This window comes from Podarcis liolepis (genome assembly GCF_965112155.1).
Source record: "Podarcis liolepis genome assembly, chromosome: 1".
Classification (NCBI taxonomy): Eukaryota; Metazoa; Chordata; class Lepidosauria; order Squamata; family Lacertidae; genus Podarcis; species Podarcis liolepis.
Window position 1 is genome coordinate 93150259 of NC_139554.1, and position 21060 is coordinate 93171318.

General features: G+C 38.1%; 1 protein-coding gene across 1 annotated transcript in view; it reads right to left on the bottom strand.

The window, feature by feature from the left end:
- Positions 1-2739: 2739 nt before the first annotated feature.
- SNX4 (sorting nexin 4) overlaps positions 2740-21060 on the bottom strand; it is a 29374-nt gene continuing 11053 nt past the window's right edge. Inside the window, exons 5-14 of the mRNA XM_083490711.1 lie at positions 20225-20272; positions 19696-19751; positions 15996-16068; positions 14514-14575; positions 12600-12665; positions 10787-10876; positions 10111-10210; positions 8101-8246; positions 4922-5036; positions 2740-4562 (exon numbers count right to left, since the gene is read on the bottom strand). Of these exons, the coding sequence (XP_083346837.1) occupies positions 4515-4562; positions 4922-5036; positions 8101-8246; positions 10111-10210; positions 10787-10876; positions 12600-12665; positions 14514-14575; positions 15996-16068; positions 19696-19751; positions 20225-20272 (804 nt within the window). The 3' untranslated portion in view covers positions 2740-4514. The remainder of the gene's footprint in view (positions 4563-4921; positions 5037-8100; positions 8247-10110; positions 10211-10786; positions 10877-12599; positions 12666-14513; positions 14576-15995; positions 16069-19695; positions 19752-20224; positions 20273-21060) is intronic.

Below are 21060 nucleotides of genomic sequence, written 5' to 3' on the forward strand. Positions count from 1 at the left end.
TGTTCTGCCTTATTTTTGTGTGTGTTAGGCTACTTTGAAATACTTTGACACTAGGGGGCAATATGTAATCAAACATTTCTTTTACCTACTTTTCATTCTAAAGAAACAAATTTTGGTAGACACTAGTTGGGAGATGTACGGTTATTCACATCTGGTTTTATAAAATGTGTTTGCTTGTCAGTAAGTAATTTTTACTACATTCATAAATCAAAACAGTGCCCAAAAATTAATTACAAGAGAGTATATATAGACACCACAGTTCAATGGATAAGTGGAGTTAAAAAGCACAAAGAGACTATTCAGTTCATATCAAATTTTAAGCAGAAAGGATAGTCTATTCCTCACAAGTTTTCCTTACCTTGAGAAGCTATGCAGTATCTAGCAAAGGTTCAGATGATCCAAGGCTGCTGCTCCATATCTACCTCTCCAACGAACTCTCTGTCCTAAATTTTTCATAGCAGAAATTTCAATTTGTGAGTTGACACCTGTACTGTAGGGGTGGGGGCAGGGACTACAGAGGTCCTTGGCTACAAAACAGGTCTGAATAATTATTTTTGCAATCCAGCATTGTTAAATTGTTAATTTATTGTTGAAATATCCATCTCTGTAAGGTAGTCGGAGTCAGGAGTCAATTGTCTGAGATGTCAAAACAGATACAGTGGTGCCCCGCAAGACAAATGCCTCGCAAGACGAAAAACCCGCTAGACGAAAGGGTTTTCCATTTTTCGATGCGCTTCGCAAGACGAATTTCCCTATGGGCTTGCTTCGCAAGACGAAAACGTCTTGCAAGTCTTGCAATTTTTTTTGCTTCCCCCCCTTTTGCTAAGCCGCTAATAGCCTTTTAGCCGCTAAGCCTTTAATAGCTGCTAAACCGCTAATAGCGCTAAGCCGCTAATAGGGTTGCTTCGCAAGACGAAAAAACCGTTAGACGAAGAGACTCGCGGAACGGATTATTTCCATCTTGTGAGGCACCACTGTATCTGAAATACCATGTTGATAGTGAATATAGAAAGCAAAATGCCCAAGAAGTATCTGAGCAACTATGTGCAGTATAGATATATTCCTTATGCAAATATTAGCTTATTAGTTTACCCATCTGAAAAATTATTGGAGAGAAATCCATGCATAGTTGATAGTAAGATTAGCTAGCTTACTTGCTAATGGTTGATGCAGGCACATGTTCAATTTGTCTTGTAAATGTTCCACTTCTAATACTTAACCTTCATATAGATGCTGACATTCTGAAGCACAGAGCAAGCCACTATGATTGTTGGCATACTCCCGACAGCTTTCCCTGGATACTTCAAAATAGCAAAATGTACTGAACTAACAGCTTGTCTTTTGGGCGCCATAGTAACACAGTTAAACTCTCTAAAACTGAGCTCAATACGAGTTAAGGTTTTTCAAATATGGCAGGGCTAGAGAGAGGTTCTATCAACTGCTATAGTATTTGCAGGTGAGGTAGGAATATGTTCCTATCCATCCACTTGTAGAAACATTGTTGATTGGCTATGCACACAATTTTGCTGAGTAGCCAACATTTCAACAACACACTATTAGAACAATTTGAAACAGAAACAGACTTGTTTCACAGTACTGCTGAGTAAAATGAGAGCCTATAGGGGATGCCAGCTTTTCTGAGACATGTTGGAAAGTCAATTTGCTTTTCTGAGACATGTTGGAAAGTCAATTTGCTCCAGATTCTCAAGAAACCAAAGTGAGGCAAACCTTTAAAAATGTTAAAATCCTGCTTTCTTAAAGCAGTACATAAAGTTTTTATGGCTTATGTGTTTCAGGTATAACTTGTCAGATGCAATGCTTGTTTTGTGTTTTTGTCATATCAAAGTTCTCTCCTTTTACAGAAAACACCTGTTAACAAGGAATGAAGAGACTTTTTGGTCTGCTCCAATAAAAAAAGTTAGTACCTTGAAGCTGCACTCTCTTCAGTGTCTTGGGGAAATTGGCAGTACCCTTCTTGCCTCCTCCACTGCTTTGAGGGCAGTCCAAGAAGTACAACTCATTATTATAATAATATATTATATACAGGATCCCCAGCAATATGATGAAGCATCCTTGCTGAGGCTAATTAGATCTAGGTTGGGTCAGTGCCTGGATGGAAGACTGTCTGAGAACAACATGCACACTCCCTTAAATTCTACAAAAACTAAAAATTGCAAACAATACTCTCCATGAAGTATTGGACAGCTAAGATGTGGGAGTCTGCTGTTACTGAGAATGAACGAGAATGCAGGAGGGCAATGAGCTTATTATTGATAGCCCAATCCATCTTTTAGGTCACATCTGAAGCAGTGCATCAACCAGTATCCTCATCTAAAATAGGACTGATGTACAGTGGTACCTCGGGTTACATACGCTTCAGGTTAAATACACTTCAGGTTACAGACTCTGCTAACCCAGAAATATTACCTTGGGTTAAGAACTTTGCTTCAGGAGGCCCCATTAGCTAAAGTGGTCTTCAGGTTAAGAACAGTTTCAGGTTAAGAACAGATCTCTAGAACGAATTAAGTTCTTAACCTGAGGTACCACTGTACTAGTTTACTTTGAGCAAAAATGAATTTGGGGTTACTTTTTTTTAGAGAGAGAAAGAGATGTATAATCAAGAATTTGAGTCCCACATCAAATGAAAATGTACCTCTTAAAAAGTAAATGAAGCCCAATATAGGATACAACCATTTTAATAATTGGACAATTCAAAATAAGTGCAAAAAATACAAAAAATAATAAAGTGTAGTTTTATTTAGCATTTGGCACAAAGCATACAACAACCTTTTGATCCCTTCTCAGATTTAATACAGTTAGCAAGAAAAAGGCATACTAATACATTTAAGTTATACAGCTTATGAAATAGAGGGGCGGGATAGGGGAAGGCACTAGGAAGATCAAGTGCATGGAAAATATTGACTCCAAGTGCCTAGTGGTATTAAATTAAGGCACGACTACTCTAGGAAGTTTACTAGAAAAATCTAACTTTGTAGCTGCTTATTGTTTTTTGGAATGTACAAGTTTTTACTCAGTTTTAGGACCCAGATTCTACAGTTCTTTGAAATGGAATGATTGGCAATAGATATATTCATCTTAAGGTGGCTGAATTTACCACTTAAACAATAAAGATGAAACCATTCTTAAAATAAGATGTTAACCTTTAAAACCACACATCAAAAATTACATCAATTTAACTGAAAACATTTTACTCGGGAAACCTGGTTTTATAACTGCAGCAAGAAACAAGATCTGATTTGGGGAAAATAAACAGATTAAGTAGTTCTTTTTGGAATATGTAAACTAATACAGTGTTATCATCCAAAATAATTAAATGCATACTTGACAAATGAATACTATTAATCTCAGAAGCTTTGCTACAATTATGTCTGGCATGATTCCAGATTTACTCAAGTGACATTTTAAAGACTCCTATGCAGAAGAGCAAATGTGCATTAGATCTTTCCTACAGCTGGGAATTAGTGTCTTGCATTTTAAGATTCAGAGCGAGCAAGAGCAACCTTGCTTTTGAACATACTGTACCAGCGAAGACACCAAACAATTCATTCTATTCATTTCCCTTTCAAAAAAAAATCTGGACAAAATGAGTGCAGTAAACAAAACAGATGCATATACATATAAATGCAATTCACATTTATGTTGCTACAAGTGTAAGCAAAAGCAATTCAGATTAATAGTGTTCTTCCAGGTGGGGTGGAACGCTGTTACTATTCAACAAGGGGAATAATTTTATGTTCAGCATAATCTTAAAAAGACACATTGATGCAGAACCAAATACTTTTAACCTAATGGATGATGCTGAGTAAATTTAAAGCTGGTGTTAAGCATTTTTACTGAGGTCAGTAACAGTAACTATTCAGTGCTAATTGTTCAATCATGTGCTGGCAATTAGAGAAATTCTATAATAGATTTCTATTGGTTTTAAATTCAAGCACAGAAACACCACATTGTACTGTATGGAGCACTCCCACTGTTTAAAAATTTGATATAAAAATTAAGCTAATTTTTTGGAAAAATGTTTCTTCAGAGATGCATAATGCATGTGTTATGTTACAGATGATGCTTAAACTTTGAAAACATAATTTTGTGCCATGACAAAAAATAATAATGGAAAAAACATCAGCATATCTTATAGCATTACAATTGTGAAACAGCAACATATGAAGAAGGGGTACCTGGAAATGATTTACATAGTGCAAAGATTGGTGGTTCAAGAGCCTAGTATGTTGAACAGTTTAGTTTATGTAATCATTGGAGCCAACTTGGATCCTCCTTATAGCCTTACCTCAAGAGAGAACTACAATGTTCAATTTGCTACTGCATGCAAAAGAAGCCACAAGGTGGCCATCAAGGAACAGAGACCAATTCTTTGTGCCCTACTTTCACAAATACACCAATTCCATGGTTTAATAATGTAGCAACTTAGTATCCATGTTCATGCACTTGTGCTTCTGTTATCTGGCAATTTGCCACGAAGGACTGAGTTCCATACATCACATCTTGCTGAAACATTCTTTTGCATTTGTCCAAACTTGAATTCCCTTCATAGGAAATAGAAAAAAAAACAAAGAAAATGCTGGTTTTGAAGCGAGCTTTCAAGCTGACAGTTGGATGGAATCAACTACCCAAATCCATGCATCCATTTCCACTTAAAAATCCTGGGAATTTTACACATGATGGAGGAGCACAAATCTTACATTCATCATGTAATGCATGCTCTAAGCTTAAGCACAAACAGAATGTTCCTCCCCCCAGAGCATAACAGAATAGGGCTGTGGAAGCAGGCTACTGAGTAATGCAGAGAGGAGTATCCTGAGGCTTCCCTTCCTGAGGGCAGAAACATGTATTAAATCTTCATACTGTGATTCCCAAGTCTAAAACATTAGTCCAACAGACTTACCTTTTTGCACATGCTGATCTGCATTACAGCATAACTTATCAGGGCCTCTTTCAAGTCATGGTTCTTTTGCTCTTTGAAGCGTTCAATATCAGTCCAGGCACTTTTCATAAAGTCACTGCAATAAATGGAAAACAAATTAGTGCAAAAATTGCCTGCATCATGTAAGCCCAAGCTATCAATCCTGTTATTTACTGGATGAACAATTGCCACCAATGTGAGAAGCAACTGTAGCTGCTCATGAGAAGGGGACATATTCAAGAAAGGTTGTGATTTTCAGTATTTTTTCAGGATTCCTTCTCTCATCTTTGCTCACTAATTGCATTTGTGCATTTATCAATTTAATGTGTCATTAATTATCAATCCAGATTCTCCAATTAGCTCAACTGGGATCAGTTTTATATACAGGATTAAATTTTTGGATTAAAATACTGGATTAAAATTTTGGGGCCACATGACTACATGTAATTAATGCATTTCCCCCCTGATGCTTCTTTTACTGCTCGAGGCTCAGATGGAGATCTGGGCAGCTTGCTACTTGGAATTTTAACCTTTCACGGAAGTATTTTATTGCTGTGGATTCTGGAATGTGGAAACTATTTCCTAAGCAGCCTTGGGGATTAAAATACAACTTAGTGTCTAAATATACAAATATGGGTGAAGGGGTGGGGGGAGGAAGGAAATAAGCAAGGTGGTCTCCAGGAGTTCCCTCTTGTGTATTCTGCACTGTTTGTTCTTTGGAAAGTTTGGAATAGTTTTACTGGCCAGCTGATGGGAGTTAACATTTTAAGTATTTTATTTCTAAACTGAAAACTTGGTGCCTTTTTCAGTGACCAGATTGCATTTCCCAATCATTTTGACACAAAGTGTCAATGTCTCTAAACATTTTATGAACAGCAAGTATGCATAATAGTCAATATCTATCTATAACCAATGACTGTTCATCCAAACACTCAAAACTGTTCAGTGGATCAAAAAGGTATCATCCAACCAAGACCCCAAAGCTTGGAGGCAATACTTACATGGTTTAACTGTATCAGCTTTGCATTCTTGAATAGAAATGAATGGTAGACATTCATCCTATGCAAGAAAGAAAAGGGGCTGCAATAATACACTCCATTGTGGTGGAAACAAAACCTGTTCCCCTCTTCTACTTCTTATGACCTGACAGATTTTCATTGTCAGACCTTTTTCCAGATGAACTGTGTCAAGGACCTTGGAAGTCTACTGATCAGTCCAAAGGCCTACATAGAGTAGCATTCTTTTCCCACAGTGCGTAAACATTTAAATGGCTATGAAAAGCCCACAAGCAGAACATGCATGCAATAGCACTCCCTGGCTCATGCTCCCCGACAACCAAGGCTCTGAAGCACACTGACTGATACTGGAAGTAATAAACAGCCAGAATTTTAATCCCCTTTTAAAACCATCCCAGTTGGTCTCATCACTACATCTTCCAATAGTGAATTCCAGTTTAATTATGTGCTGTGTGAAAAACCTCATTTTGTTTGTCCTGAGCCTTCCACGATTCAGCTTCACTGAATGAGCCCAGGTTCTAATATTGTGAGAGGCAGAGAAACACTTCTCTTCATCCACTTTCTTCACACCATGCATAATTTTATATATATATATAATATAATATATATATAATATATACTTCACAACATTGCAAACTTTCCTTATAATAGATTGCTCCAGCTTTTCAATTACAATAGTTGTCATTTTCTGCACCTTTCCCAGCCTTATGAGGCTCTCAGACACAACTTTCCATTCAGGGAAAGGGGTTGCAATCCAAAGTGACAGTTCTGTGAAATGAACAAGGTGTGTGGGGATGGAAGAGGAGGCATTTTTTGTCAATTCTCCCTGCATTCTTCCCTTCTGTTTTGAAGAGTTTTCCAATCCTCCACAGAAGATTTTCAGGGGCACAATAAGTTGCAGGGGGGGACGGGACTAATGAGAAGCACCCTCCCTTCTGTGATGAATATTCCGTGAGCATAAGCCTACTCTCTGAATCCAACACCAAGCCATGTTCCCCACAGACCTGAACAGCATCTATTAATTTGCATGGCAAAAGTAAAATACAAACTTGCCCTTCATTAAATGGAATAGATTATTCAGGGTCATGTGTATGCTGCAATTCTGTGGGAGAGTAGAACTCCAGCTTCCTGAGAATCTCAGCTTTCATTTTTAAAAGCAAAATTTGCTTGTGATTGCAAAGATCTGTTTGGAAGTGTCTGGGAAACATCTGCTGAAGCTTTCAAAGCCAGAGGGACTGCTGAAGGAGGGGGCCTTCAGTGTCCTATACAGTTCCTTTCCTCACCTCACGCCTAACAAAGCCAGAATTATGCACAATAATAAAGATGGGGAGAATTCTGCTAAGAACTTGCTACCTATGCAAATACACAAAATTTACATAATTCATGCAGGTCACAGAGAAATCCACTATTCTTGGCATGAAGCCTGGTTTCCCTGGGTGCAGAATTTTTGTTTTTTTAAACTAAGATGTACAGATAACACTGAGCATATTGATCTTCTTAGCTGCAATCCTTACACAGGAAATCGTAAAAGCTGTTTTCCTCTGCAACAAATACACTGGTTTTGGAAATGTCAGCACTTATTTCCTAAGATTTTTGTTCCTAGCAAAAGATCATTCTGTTTGTTCACGAGTAGCCTGCTAATAAATCTAACCTTAATAGGAAGCTACCTATGTTTTCTATAAAATCTCAAAGGGATTTTTTTAGTCACCAAGTTTTCTCAGTGTGAAGAAGCATTATGTTTGTATTCTGTTCTGTGACAGAGAAGCCAGCTTGCTAAATGTATTACTATCTTAATAGAACACACACAATAAACCATGAAACATGCTTTGAAAGTGTTCAGCTTTCTCTCACGAGCAGTAGCTAAGAATGTGGAGTGATAGCCAACGAAAGTCATACTATTCAATAGGGCTACTCTGACTAATACTGAATATGTTCTTTTTGCAAGTGAAAGATTTTGCAAAAACTCATAAACACCAGAAATATATAAAAGTTGTGTGACAGATCCCAGATAGCTGCTTCCCTCGTATTTAGCATTTAACAGATAACCAAAATTTCCAAAGATAGTCAGATGCTGGCAGCATACTGTCAGCTTGCACAAATATAACTTTCACATCTACATTTTCTTTAAACATGATCAACAGTTACCGGCTTTCTAAATTCTTTGCTTTGAGCTGCTCCTCTCCATCACGTATCTGTTCTTCGAGCACTTTTATCTTTGCTTCTCTTTGTTCTGGTGTTTCCTGGCCAAACAGCTTGCTGGTCATTCCCTTCAAGGAGAATGTTCTTACAGTCTGAAAACAGTAAACATGTATTCTAGGAAATTTGCTTTTCTGGAGGGGAAGGTGCCCAAATACATGGATAAGGAAAGCTTATATGGCACACATAACTTCAAAATATTAAGCTGCATATAAAATGTATTCTATTTTTATCCCAGCTGTCTTTCAAAGAGCTCAGTGACAAATTTGGTTCTTCCAAACCCTGATTTCCTCACAGCCACCCTGTGAAGCAGTTTAGGCTGACTGCCCCAAGGACACCTAGTGCTCTTCACAGCCAAGGGGGAATTAGAACCTCCCTCATCCAAGTCAGACACTCTTAACAATGACACCATGTTGGATCTCACACTGTCTAAAAGAGACAGACAGTTAAACCTAAATCAAGATTTATTTATTTTTAACTATATATCATTACTTAATGCAGCACGGTACAACTCAGACCAAGAATATACTGCCGGCTTACACATTCCCATCTCTGGAGCCAATTGCCTGCTCCATTTCTGAGCAACTATAGTTGGACGAATTAGGCTAGCTTGGCAAACTAATGTTAAGCAGAAATGAGAAGCAGGGAAAGAAAGAGAAGCAGAGAGCAAGTCCCCAGTCCTCCAAATAATGGTTCAGAGGATTCTGTGAAATGAACCAATGAAACAGTGGCTCCAACTCTAAAAAAGCTATTACTGAATTTTGATTATAAGTACTCCTCTTTCAGTAGTCCATGTTTATAGCTGAATGTTTATGTTAAAAGGGAGTTAAGCTACTCCATTTGTTTCAGAAAGATTTAAGTAACCATATGCAAGATTTCAATCTTAGTGTTTTAATTTTCTACACACTGCTCTATTTCTGGTAGGGTCAGGGAATATCAGTATCAAACTTTATTTTGGTCACAGACCAACATATGATAAAACATATGGATAAACTGAACACATAAGACTTAAAACAGGTAAGGGATAAAAAACTAGTAATTAAAAGGAGATTATATCATACATACTTATGATTTACAATAAATGTAATATTTCCCATGGCTTATATCTTCCTTTCTATTCCTCCCCGACACGCATCTCTTCCATAACAGTTTTTTTAAAATGTGATTAAATTCCAAACAAACAGCTTCATGCCCCTTTGACTTCCTCAAATGATCAACTCCATTCTCACAATCACCACAAACATATATGCTGTTAGACAAATAGAGCTACCCATAATAGTATTCTGAATGCAGTACTGTGCATTCTCAAAATCTTGCTAATGAGATAAACTATGCCGATGTCAATACCACCAAGTACACAGAACACTCCTGTTTATCCAAATGCACTGGGTGCCTCCCAGTCCACTGAACAAGGGAAGTTGTTCGATAATATTTTAAAATGTTACAGATAGGTAGCCGTGTTGGTCTGCCATAGTCAAAATAAAAAAATTCCTTCCAGTAGCACCTTAAAGACCAACTAAGTTAGTTCTTGGTATGAGCTTTCGTGTGCATGCACACGTGTATCTGAAGAAGTGTGCATGCACACGAAAGCTCATACCAAGAACTAACTTAGTTGGTCTTTAAGGTGCTACTGGAAGGAATTTTTTTATTTTAAAATGTCTAAAAGTAAAAAGTTTCTCCCTCTCTCTCTCCTGCCTCCCTCTAAGTTCAAAAACTGCTCTTTATCAAGCAGCATGTAACACACCCTTGTGGTCAACACATACATTTTCCATACAGAAGTTTTGCATGAACAGCATAAATCGCTGTGAAATAAATTACTAAGATCTACAACTTGAGTAAGACCCTTCACAAGTCTCCTGTCAGCAAGCAATACATTAATGCCATTTAGTGTAAGAACCTGGCTTTCTCCAATTCTAGATTTTGGAAAGGAAAGTGGAAAAAAAATGAAACCAGGCTTACTCCCGTCGCCAATTCCTCACATTGCTGCTTCTTCGATGTCAGATCCTGAGCAGCCATTTCCAATTCATACTGAAGAAGTTCATGCTTCCTGCAAACAGCCCTAAAAATAATTCAATAAAGGAGATTCATGTGTAACTGTTTAAATCAGTAGTAGATAGGTAGCCGTGTTGGTCTGCCATAGTCAAAATAAAAAAATTCCTTCCAGTAGCACCTTAAAGACCAACTAAGTTAGTTCTTGGTATGAGCTTTCGTGTGCATGCACACTTCTTCAGATACAGATAAAATCTGTTTAAATCAGATTTTTAATACACATCCTAACCAACATCTAGTCTGAATTTTAATAATCCCATCATCATTATTAATGCATTACTGATCCAATTGACATGCTAGGGAGAATTGTTCTCTCAATGTTGCTTTCAGCTCACTTTTACAGCCATATGCACCTCTGTCACATCCCATACAACCACTTTTATGTGAGCCCCATTATTTCCCTATTACAAACAGATCTGGAGAAAAGGCTGAGAAAGCAACTTGTTCCAGAATTCCATGTATGAGCAAGCTTTTGAACTCACCTGCACAATAATCTTTTACATTTGTAAACTGTTTACAAATGTGCTCAACTGCAATGCTTTAAACATAACTAGAATCATCATAGAAATTATGCTAATATGCTTACCGAAGAGCTTCTGCATAGAAGAGATATTCTTTCAGCTGGTCTGCATAATGTTCTTCCTCTTCTAGTATATCATCAATTGAAGCTGCATACCTACCAAAAGAGAGCATAACAGATAAAAGAGCCCCTGAAACTTCATCAGTGTTGTAAAATAATTATGTACTAGTCAAGAAACATATTTCTCACAACAACAAAATATATTGAAAAGGCACTTGTGAGAAATGCTCCTTAAAAGCCTTCCAAGCCATTGCTACAATAAAATGATAAATCTTAATATATTTCCTGCTAAAAAGAAAGCAGTTTTATTGCAAGGGAGGGAAACCCAATAAAATAGGTTAGAGTAGTTGACTGTCACTCTTCAGTCAAACAGGCAGCTAAAAATATGAAATAAAAGATACCAACTGAATTTTACAAGACAACTATTACATTATGTTAGGTAGCCAATAAAGCAGGAGAATAATTTTGGTGCTCACCTACTGATCAAATATTATTATACCAAATAACTTTAAGAAATGTTGCAGTGCAGCCAGAAAGGGGATACTGTTCTGCCAATTTGAAAAAGCTTCTCCAGTGCTTTCCAGGATGCAAAATGTTGAAGACACTTAAAAGAATACTCAGTGGGACACTTCTTGAAACTATAATTCTTGAGATGGAGGATCAGCTAACTTTGATAGGCAGGCTCTGGCTTCCTGAGAGCCTCAGCTGTCGCTCTTGTTTCCAGGCATTACAGATGCAAAGACAGCCAGAGAGAAAAGCAGCCCACAGCTCCCAACCCCTTCCATCACCATTATGGTCAAAGCCCCTGCTGCTTAAGCAGAGTTACACCATTTTAAGTCCAATGGGCTTCAGAATGAGAGAAAATAAGCCTCAAGTTTTACCTTCCCGTACTGATCAATGCAAAATAAACACATTGATAGCTCTGCCTAAATGATGTTGTTGTTCATGATGATGATGATTTTACATTAAGATCCCTAACACCACCATAAGATCCCCGGTGAGTTACACCATTGAAACACAATATTTAAACAGTTAAAAACAACTTTCAATCACAAAAAGGTGGGTCCTAAAAATAGATGTATAATTTATGACAATATACACCTCAGATATCAACGGTCAAGGTAAAGAATATTCATTGGAAGCTGTACAGTGAAGGTGCCAGACACACCACTGTTGGGAGGGAGTTCCACAGCTCAGGGGCTGCCACAAAAAATGCCCTCTCACAGGTCTCCAGGCACTGAGGATGGAGGAACTACCAAGAGGGCACCCTCTGCCAATCTCATCACCCAAATCTGTAGGGAAAGAGGCAGTCTTTCAGATACCCGGGGTCTGAATCATGTAGGGCTTTAAACTGCAACATATTAGGATAACTGAAAATTCCTCAGATTTTAAATATCCTACAGAACCCATTTAAAAATTCAGGCAATAAATAGATGTGACTTTTAAAAAAACAAACCTATAAAGTTATATAGTATCTATGGAACAGCTACTGCTGTCAAACAAATGGAGAACATCAGGTTTCATTCTACCAGTTTCTGGCATAGTAGCTTAAAGGAAACTCTGGAAGCATTTCCAACTTCTTCAACAGTTTCAAAATAATAATAAAAAGAAATCCTTTTTAAGTCACCAGGGATTCCTTGGGCTACTTAATGCAACAGATTCTGAAGCAGTCCAAAGCTAAAGCCAATGAAATACTGAACAGCCTACAGTGCTATTTTTCAAAACACACCATCTTCTCAAAACTACATTTTCCTACACATGCGCCCCTTCTTAATGTGTCCATCTGGATTCCATCAACTCTCAGATAGTCAATACTTACACATCCATGTGATGGCCAGCACTCTGTAGCCCATCCCCCATCTCCTTCTCTATTGCACTCCATTCACTAGAGACAAAAAAGAAAAGGAAAAAAACCTTTAAATAAGAAACAACATAACACATGAAGGGTGAGAAAGTTAATAAGCTGCATCCTGTATGTAGTCTCTCCCCAGGTGGTATCTATATGGAGAAACCTCCAAGTTATACTTGGCTAAACTGCTGTACTTCCTCCGAGCAAGCAGTAGTTCTGAATGCAAAATGTGAAAGTCTGTTATAAGATATGCTATCCTATCTTAAACACCACATGTAAAATATGACTTTTAAGAACTCCCAACAGTTTAAGGCCCCCAAAAGAAGCTTGTTTGAACATTTAAAACTGGAAAGCATCACCACGTCATTTTACTACACTTAAAAACAAATGACTTCCCAAAAGTTGGGGGAGAAGCACTCTTTCTCACCTTTATGTTATCACTAAAATTCCTCCTGAATAAAGCTTTAATTTTAAAAAGAAATATTTTCTCATCCATAGCCTGAAACATACTTTGATATAGTCTGTTATTTTTTGGCAACATTGTGTCTACTGTCCATGAGTTTCAGTAATATTTTCTTAACGTCTTATATTATTTTGGTATGTCGTTTTATGCTAAAATCTCAATAACATTTTTAGTAAGATTACTGAAAACCTACAGAAATCTTGCAAAGAAACCAAGCACTCCAAAAACTAATGTGCAGTTCATCTTGTGTTCTATCTAGCATAATTACAGGAGTACTACTGATACAGTTTAGAGTTCTAAAATCAGAGATGCACATCTGCAATCAATTAGCCTAGTGGATTAAATGTGCCAGCTGCAGAACACAAAAAGGAGAATCAGATTCTTTAATTTTCCAGTAAGATGGCCAAGTTAAGTTCACAATCAGGCATACAAATCACAAAAGCGTATTGCTTCAGTCAGCTCTTGAAACAACTAAATATAGATCATCTTGGAAACTGTCATGATGGTGGGTTGGTTTCTTACAGCACTAAAAAGTCACCTGTCATTTAAGTCACATGCAATGTGATCAAAAGGTTCATGATCTCCAGTCACGTTTCATGATGTCACAATGTGGCTGGACTTTCTCCCAGGCTTTGCACAGAATAAGGTACAGACAAAGTACTGCAAAGGGGATCTGCTAATAAGCTACCTCTTGCTTCCCTTTTCTTGATAGGTGGGAGGCAACAAAAGACACTCAAGTAGCAGTGTTGGCATTTCCAGACAGAGCTAATAGGTGGTTCTTAGCCTTCTGCAGTCATGAAACTTTTTCTTTTGATTCCTGAGACTTCAGCTCTAGCCCAGTCTGCAGTTTGTACCCTCGGATTGGAAGTAGCAACATGTTTTGTTGAACTCGATTAAAAAGGTGTAAGAGATGCTTTTCGGCAACATTTACTGACAAGAGCAAAACACAGAGTTTTTAAAGACTAAATTGCATGCGATACTAAACACATTGATGTTACATTACATGCTTTTTAAGTGGTGTTAACAGTCACAGGGAGAAAACCTGATCAGGACTGAGACCACAACATGAACAATGCCCCCACTCCACCTTTGGCCAAGCTTCTATTAGCCCTGGAAGCGAAGCACCCACTAGTCACTTCCCTCCAACAGGTTTCATGCAAGAAAGAAGCCTTCTGTGGTGTGAATCTCCCAATGACAGGAGATCCATTCCCTCCCCCTGCCCCAACTTTTATTCTGATACCAGCTAAAAACTTCACTGTCTGTCTCCCCTCACCACCTCTTGACTGTTTATCTACTGCTTTCCTGTTTTAAAAAGTTGTTTTATAGTTTTGTTTTTTTATAGCTGATTTTGTCCAATATGAATTGGAGAGGTGGGAATAAAATCTCACTCGGTCAAGGGGTAAATTGCTTTCATATCTTACCTGAAAACTCTTCCATAATTCCCATGGACTTTGTACACACCATACAGCCGATCTGCCACTCTCTAAAGCAAGCAAGCAGTGGTCAGTTTTTCCAGACATATTATTTAATTGAAGCGTTCTAGGAAAAGTGTGCCATATAAGATATTCACATTAACAAAGCTCTATTCCACTTTTTCCTTCTGGAATGCTAGCCTGAATTACATTAATAAAATACCAGGGGGCAAGAATTTTATTTTCTCTTCTCTTGTTGGTCTCTACCCAAACAAGAAAATGCTTATTTGAATTGCTTTCTCTTCATTGTTCCAATCCCATCATGATCCACCAAAATATATTCTTTTACAACATGCCTGCTTTGTTTGGTTGAAGACACCATTAATAGAAAATCTTGTCAATTTTTTTTAAAAAAATGAATTACAATGTTATGCAAATGGTCCATGGCCTGCAAATGTAAGGATATCAGGACGGGATATGATGGCATTTGCAAAATAGTTGCTGACTCTTCTGTAATGTATCAGGTGTGAGTTTTTTGCCAGCCTTAATTGTAATTTTTGACAATATGCCCAGCACTGAAGTCTGGCTCACTTTCAAGACAAACTGATCTTTCTGGAATAACAGAATTATATCAGCTACTTACTAGTCCCTAATAAACAGCCTAAGACAGAAACAGGCAACATGGAGACTATGGGCAGAATCCAGCCAAGTAGTACTGTTAGCACCCTTCCCAAATTTGCTCTGGGGGGTTGAGGGAAACCTGAAAACAGATTAAGGGGCAATCGGGATAGGAGGGGAAGTTCTGTTGCACAACCAGAAGTCCTTGTGCTAACAGAATTGCTTTATTAGTTACTGCCTTAAGTAGGTCAGCAATTTTATATTTAATTTTTCAGACCCATGATATCAGATCCTACACTTAAACCAAACAATTCCTTACATCTCCCCCGAACACAAGGCAGAGGTTTATTCTGAAATAAATCTTCTCCCCAGCCCCACAACAAGCTAAAGAGGAAAAATGGGCACATGCGCTCACAGCACAGTATGATGTTCTTATGGGAGGGATCAAAGCAAATCTAAGAGGTTGACCACTATACACAGTACAATGGATATGTGGGGTGGGGGTGGGGAAACCATAATAATATAACTGGGAAACACACAAAAAAGTATTTGACTATCCACACCTCCCAAGGGGCATCCCATTTTTGAGCACCACTTTTTTAATTTGTGAAATTGTTCCTGGTTTTTTTTACCCCTCACACCAGAGAACCACACTTAAAAATGTGTTTGTTCTTCCAACTTCTCGCTATTTCTTGAATTCTGGGACACAAAGCAAAGGCACATTTTTTAGAAAAATAAATGGCCACTTCCAAAACCTAGCACTACAATCAAATCAGCTGCACATCAACAAGGGATAGATGGATTCTTTTATTGTACTTTAACCAATGTTGATAAATGTTACTCTCCATTAGAATCCACAGAGGAAACACTTACAGCTCTGACTCTCAGAAGGTGTGATATGACAGACTGCAGCTCATCACTGTAGTGTTTAAGTTCTGTAAATCTCCTGGGAATGCAAAAACAGATAGCAGATCATTAGCAATCAGGAACACAAACTGCCATAAACTGTATGACAGCTTCAGAATAGAACAGTTTAAGGAAAAGATTGACTTGTTTAAGTAGAATTATCTCTAGCTTCCTGAAGTAGCAGCCATCAGCTAAAGTAAGGATTTGGCAGAACTCTTATTAATGCAAGGAAGAGTTGGTTGAGCAAAACGAGGCCTTGTTTAACCACTAGTCTGTTCAGTATTCCATTTGGTCAGCTTGTAAAACAATTTATTTGGACAAAGAGATACTGGAATGAAATGTAGTACCCTCATTTAGGCGCAATATTACATTTCAAGCACAAACCTCAGCAGTTTGAGAAAGATGGAAAACAATACACTACAATGTGTGACTTAAGCTACCAGTGCAAAGCGAGGACTGCACATTCACAACATGGTGAATTCAGTTAAAAAATACAGGAACATAAAAATCAGCTATCAACAGAAAAAATTGGCCCTTCTCAAACCCTTTTTCAGAAGTGCTTTTGGTACGGTTCTGTAGATAATGACCACATTAAAAGGGGGGGGGATCAGACCATTCCCCAAGTAGTGCTGACTGTGGAATGCTTCTTGGAGCAAACACAGTTAATAAAAATTGATGGAAGATAGTTAGCTTGGACACGTTAGCTGTTTTCAAAGTGCAACTGCGTCTCAGCAAAATGAGTAGTTTAAGGGTGCAGGCAGATGTAAGAATTTAAGAGCAGTCAGAAGTAGTGTTGCTGGAACTCTCAAAAAAGAAGTCTCAAAATTTATTTTTGCTAGTACACATTCATGAGCGCTTGCAGAGTTGGACGCAGAGTCCTTCAAAATTTAGACTCGGCTCGACATGGGCTTGTTTTGACTCTTGCTACTACTGATTTCATCCCTTCCCTCAACTTACTCAGCTATGGCAAGGAAGGGCTTACAGTGCATCTGTAAATACTGCCACAGCATGCTCCAACAGAATCCAAAGGTTTCAGGAACCACAGGAAATGTTATCTATCACAGCAGTGCTTTCTTCAGCTGCACAACCTGTCAAGATTCTACCCAACACTACACTGCAATTAGGCTTGAAAAAAAGTATTCAACAGAAAACTTTTTTCAAAGCCAACTGCAGCAGGAGAGAGGAGAAGAAGAGACACAGAGGGTTAAGTGCGGAAGTCTCAGGGGCACATCCAACACAGACCAGCAACTCCCTGTTCCAATTTAAAGCTGGAGGCCCCACTGCTATGGGAAAAGTTGCCAAAAATAAAGGATGAGAGGTTGGCCCCATCATCAGGAACATGACAAGGCCCGAACTTTAGCAAAGGCATAGACTTTGTGACTTTGGTGTATGGGGTGGGGGAGGAAGGAGTGTGTGGTTGATGTCACAGGTGCTATCTAGTACCAGCTTTCAGCTACATGCTCATGAAAGAACACTGTATGTTTGTACGGAACTCAGTGAAAATACTGTACAGCTAGCCCTACTGTTCTAAAACAATTCCACATCTGTCTCCACACTAAACAAATGATTCTCATTGCCTGAAAATAGCTACCATTACTGTTAACCACGTGCAAGATTAATATATCAGAAAAATGAGAGAATTCTCCCCTCAGTTGGAGTTTGTTGATTTTGGGTTTTTGCCAGCATTTGAAATATAAGGGAAAGGACTAACTACAGTCCAATTTCCCATTCTTACAGCAACAGGGGACAAAGAGAACTGAAAAAGAGTAAGCAAGCCTGGCTGAAATAAATGTAAAAGTGGTCTAGGGAATGGAAGGGAATTAGAGAGCATTGCCTTTATCAGCACATGGTTCAGCCAACACAAGCAGAGACACTAATTTCATCATGCAATATGTTGCCATGTTCTGCATTTGCTTTTTGGAAAGTAGCTGCTGGAGTTGTAAAGGAAACTAACAAAAAGCTTTGAGCTTGGCAGATTTTGTTTTAAACTGTTAGTGACTGGAGGGAAAGAGAGATTCTGATGCAAGAAAAGAGTTTAATTAATGCATCACTGAGATATTCTTTTCTTTCCATCAGCAGGCCACAACATTTTCATCATCCCTCTTAGTCATTGCTTAGGACAGAAAGAGCTCTGTGCTTAGTTCAAGAACAACTGCAACAGCTAATATTTTGAAATGCTCATTAGCAATCAGTTTCAAATTATTAAATCAAAAAGACTCTAGCTGAAAATATTTTAGTTATGACAACATTTCATCTTTTTACCAGTCAAAATTCCCAAGCCCTTCTCCTCAAAGTCTACTTCCTCTGCAAAAGACATGGAAAGAAATAGAGCCATAGCCAGCCACCAAACCTTAAAGCAGAAGGAAAAGTTCTGTTTTGTATTTGTTGGTTGTATTTGTGAGTGATCATTTTAACTAGTCATGAAGTCATTTGAATATTGAGTTGCAGCATAAATGAGGGGCTCCCAAAATCAGCCATGAAAAAATATCAAATTTGTAAGAGCTTTACAGCACCATCCTATACATGTATACTCAGAAGTCCAATGGAGTTGAATTGGGCTTACTCCCAGTAGGGATAGGACAAGGGTGGGGAACCTGTGGCCCTCCAATTGCTGCTGTGACTCCAGCTCTCCGTCAGCCCCAAACAGTATGGCCAATGATCAGCACACCACTTGCACTTACATATTTTTGCATGCTCTATACTCTACTCACAATAAAGCAAAAGTTGGACTTACAGCTGCATCATTACAGCATTATTCCTTTCACCCCTGGGTTTTCCCCTTTACTTTGGGAAAGCATAAGGATTTATTAGTGGATATACTGTGGGCATCTCAATGACATACTATGACATTTAGAAAGCCTACCTGCTTACAGTTATCATTGGGTGGACATATGTCAAGGGAGGAAAGGGAGAGATGCATGTGTAGGAAATTATTACTGGGATGCAGGAGCATTTTCCGTATGTAAACCAAAAGAACAACAACACTCTTTTAAAGAGTTGGGAGAGGGCAGAGAAGAAGCCCAAGGGATTTGGGAAAGGGAATGAGGATCACCTTTCAAATTTACATTGGGTGCTCTTTGGAGATAGGGTCAATAAACCAAGAGTGAAGGGAGAGAGACACCTCTAGCCCAAGGAACAGCTGTGAGTGGTGAGAGACTCTGCACTGGCCAGCTGGTAATGGCTTTTTCCACCTGCCTTGCCCTACCCTCCAGTCAGGGGGGTGGGAGAGTGTGTGTATGAACTTAACAGTGCTTAGTTCATCTTTTGCTTGCTATTTTGTTAATGTTGTTAATATTTTTTATAGATTATAAATGTCATATTGATTTGTTAATCATATGACTTTTGCTTTAATTGTGATGTTTAGCTTGTTTTAGTTGTTGCTTTGTTATAGACTACTATACTATTGCTATTTTTAATTATTCTGTATGATTTATCCTGTACTTATGATGTTCTATTATGTTCTATCATATTATTGTTATTTATTGTTTGTAAGCCACTTTGGGATTCATCTGAATGAAAAGCGGCATAGAAATGTAATAAACCAAACCAAACCAAATCAGAGTGAATATCAACAAGGAGGCGGCCTTGTAAGCAAATAAAAAATATTTACACATTAACTGCAACTCCCAATTGCAACACAAACTAAAAACACACACAACACACTTACCTGTCTGGGTTTTTCACTCTGAATGTTGCATTAAGGGCTTTTAACCTAGAATCTGCCTAATGAAGAACACACAAGACACTAATTGTATTCACTTAAATAAATTTAAAACACACATTTCAGAAGATTATCACCAGAATAAAATATGGTATTACTTGTGATTAAAAATGTACTAGAAGCAGTTATTGCAACAATATTTCAAGTTACATTTGAGTATAGAGGCCTAGCTATTACGTCACAAAACTTCAATGAACAGAAATGGGAAAGCTCAGTTGAGACTATTAATCTCAGGGTTGTGGCCTTGAGCCCCACGTTAGGCGAAAAATTCCTGCATTACAGGTGGCTGGACTAAATGACCCCTGTGGTCCCTTCCAACTCTACAATTCTATTCTTCAAATCTCTTTACAATATTATGCCATAACTTTCAGTTACCAAAATATTGAATATTGCTCCCCTCACATTAAATTATGAAGCTGCAAATTAGGCTTACCCTTTGACAGAATGTCACACATTATAATAAAGAGATAATTACCTTTAGCTGAAATCCTGTTTCATTTACTGTCTCCTTCCATCCACCTTCCTAGAAATGGAAATTTCATTTCAACTTTAATTTCAATTTCATTTTTCAATGCATTATAAATGTGTGAGTGCTGCCTCTGTAACACCACTGGTCCAACACAAAAAAGTGCTATCATTTTACTGTATTGTGTTTTTAAGCTACAGTAAGCTGCCCTGAGTGGGCACTAGGACAACGGGATAGAAATGTTTATATAAATAAATGGGCATCTGCATATATAAGACAGGCTTGCAAATAAATCCACAAGAGCTACCAGTCCACAGAACTTTTCATTATCCCATCTGCTCATGCTTACCAATTGTTTAAAAAACCCACCTCTGCTCCAATTTACAATCATTTCCTATCTGTCACCTGGAATCAATTTCTACCCACTTCATATGAGTAGGCAAATGGGTATTTACCAGTCTGGTATAAGAGCCAGGATATGTATTACTTCCTTCATTATTCTCATAAAACACATTCCAGCAATGCCTGTTCAGAAACCTGAAGACTCTCTGGTGGCTCCATGCAAAAAACGAGTCACACTCAGGAAGAGAAGAGTTAATGGCCAGTTCTGATATTTTTATTTTAAAAGATTTATCAACTGCTCACATTCTAAAATATCACAGTAGTGTACAGAAAACTATTGCTCTATCCAGTTACTTCTGTGGCAGTTAAGCTTTCCCACTTCACCCTTTTCCCAACAGCTAGAAAAGACCAATCACCAGAAAAATAACAGAGCAGGCTAGCAGCCCTCCTTTTTCAGTTATGACATTGAGACACTTCAGCTTTGCCTACAGGGCAAATGCAAT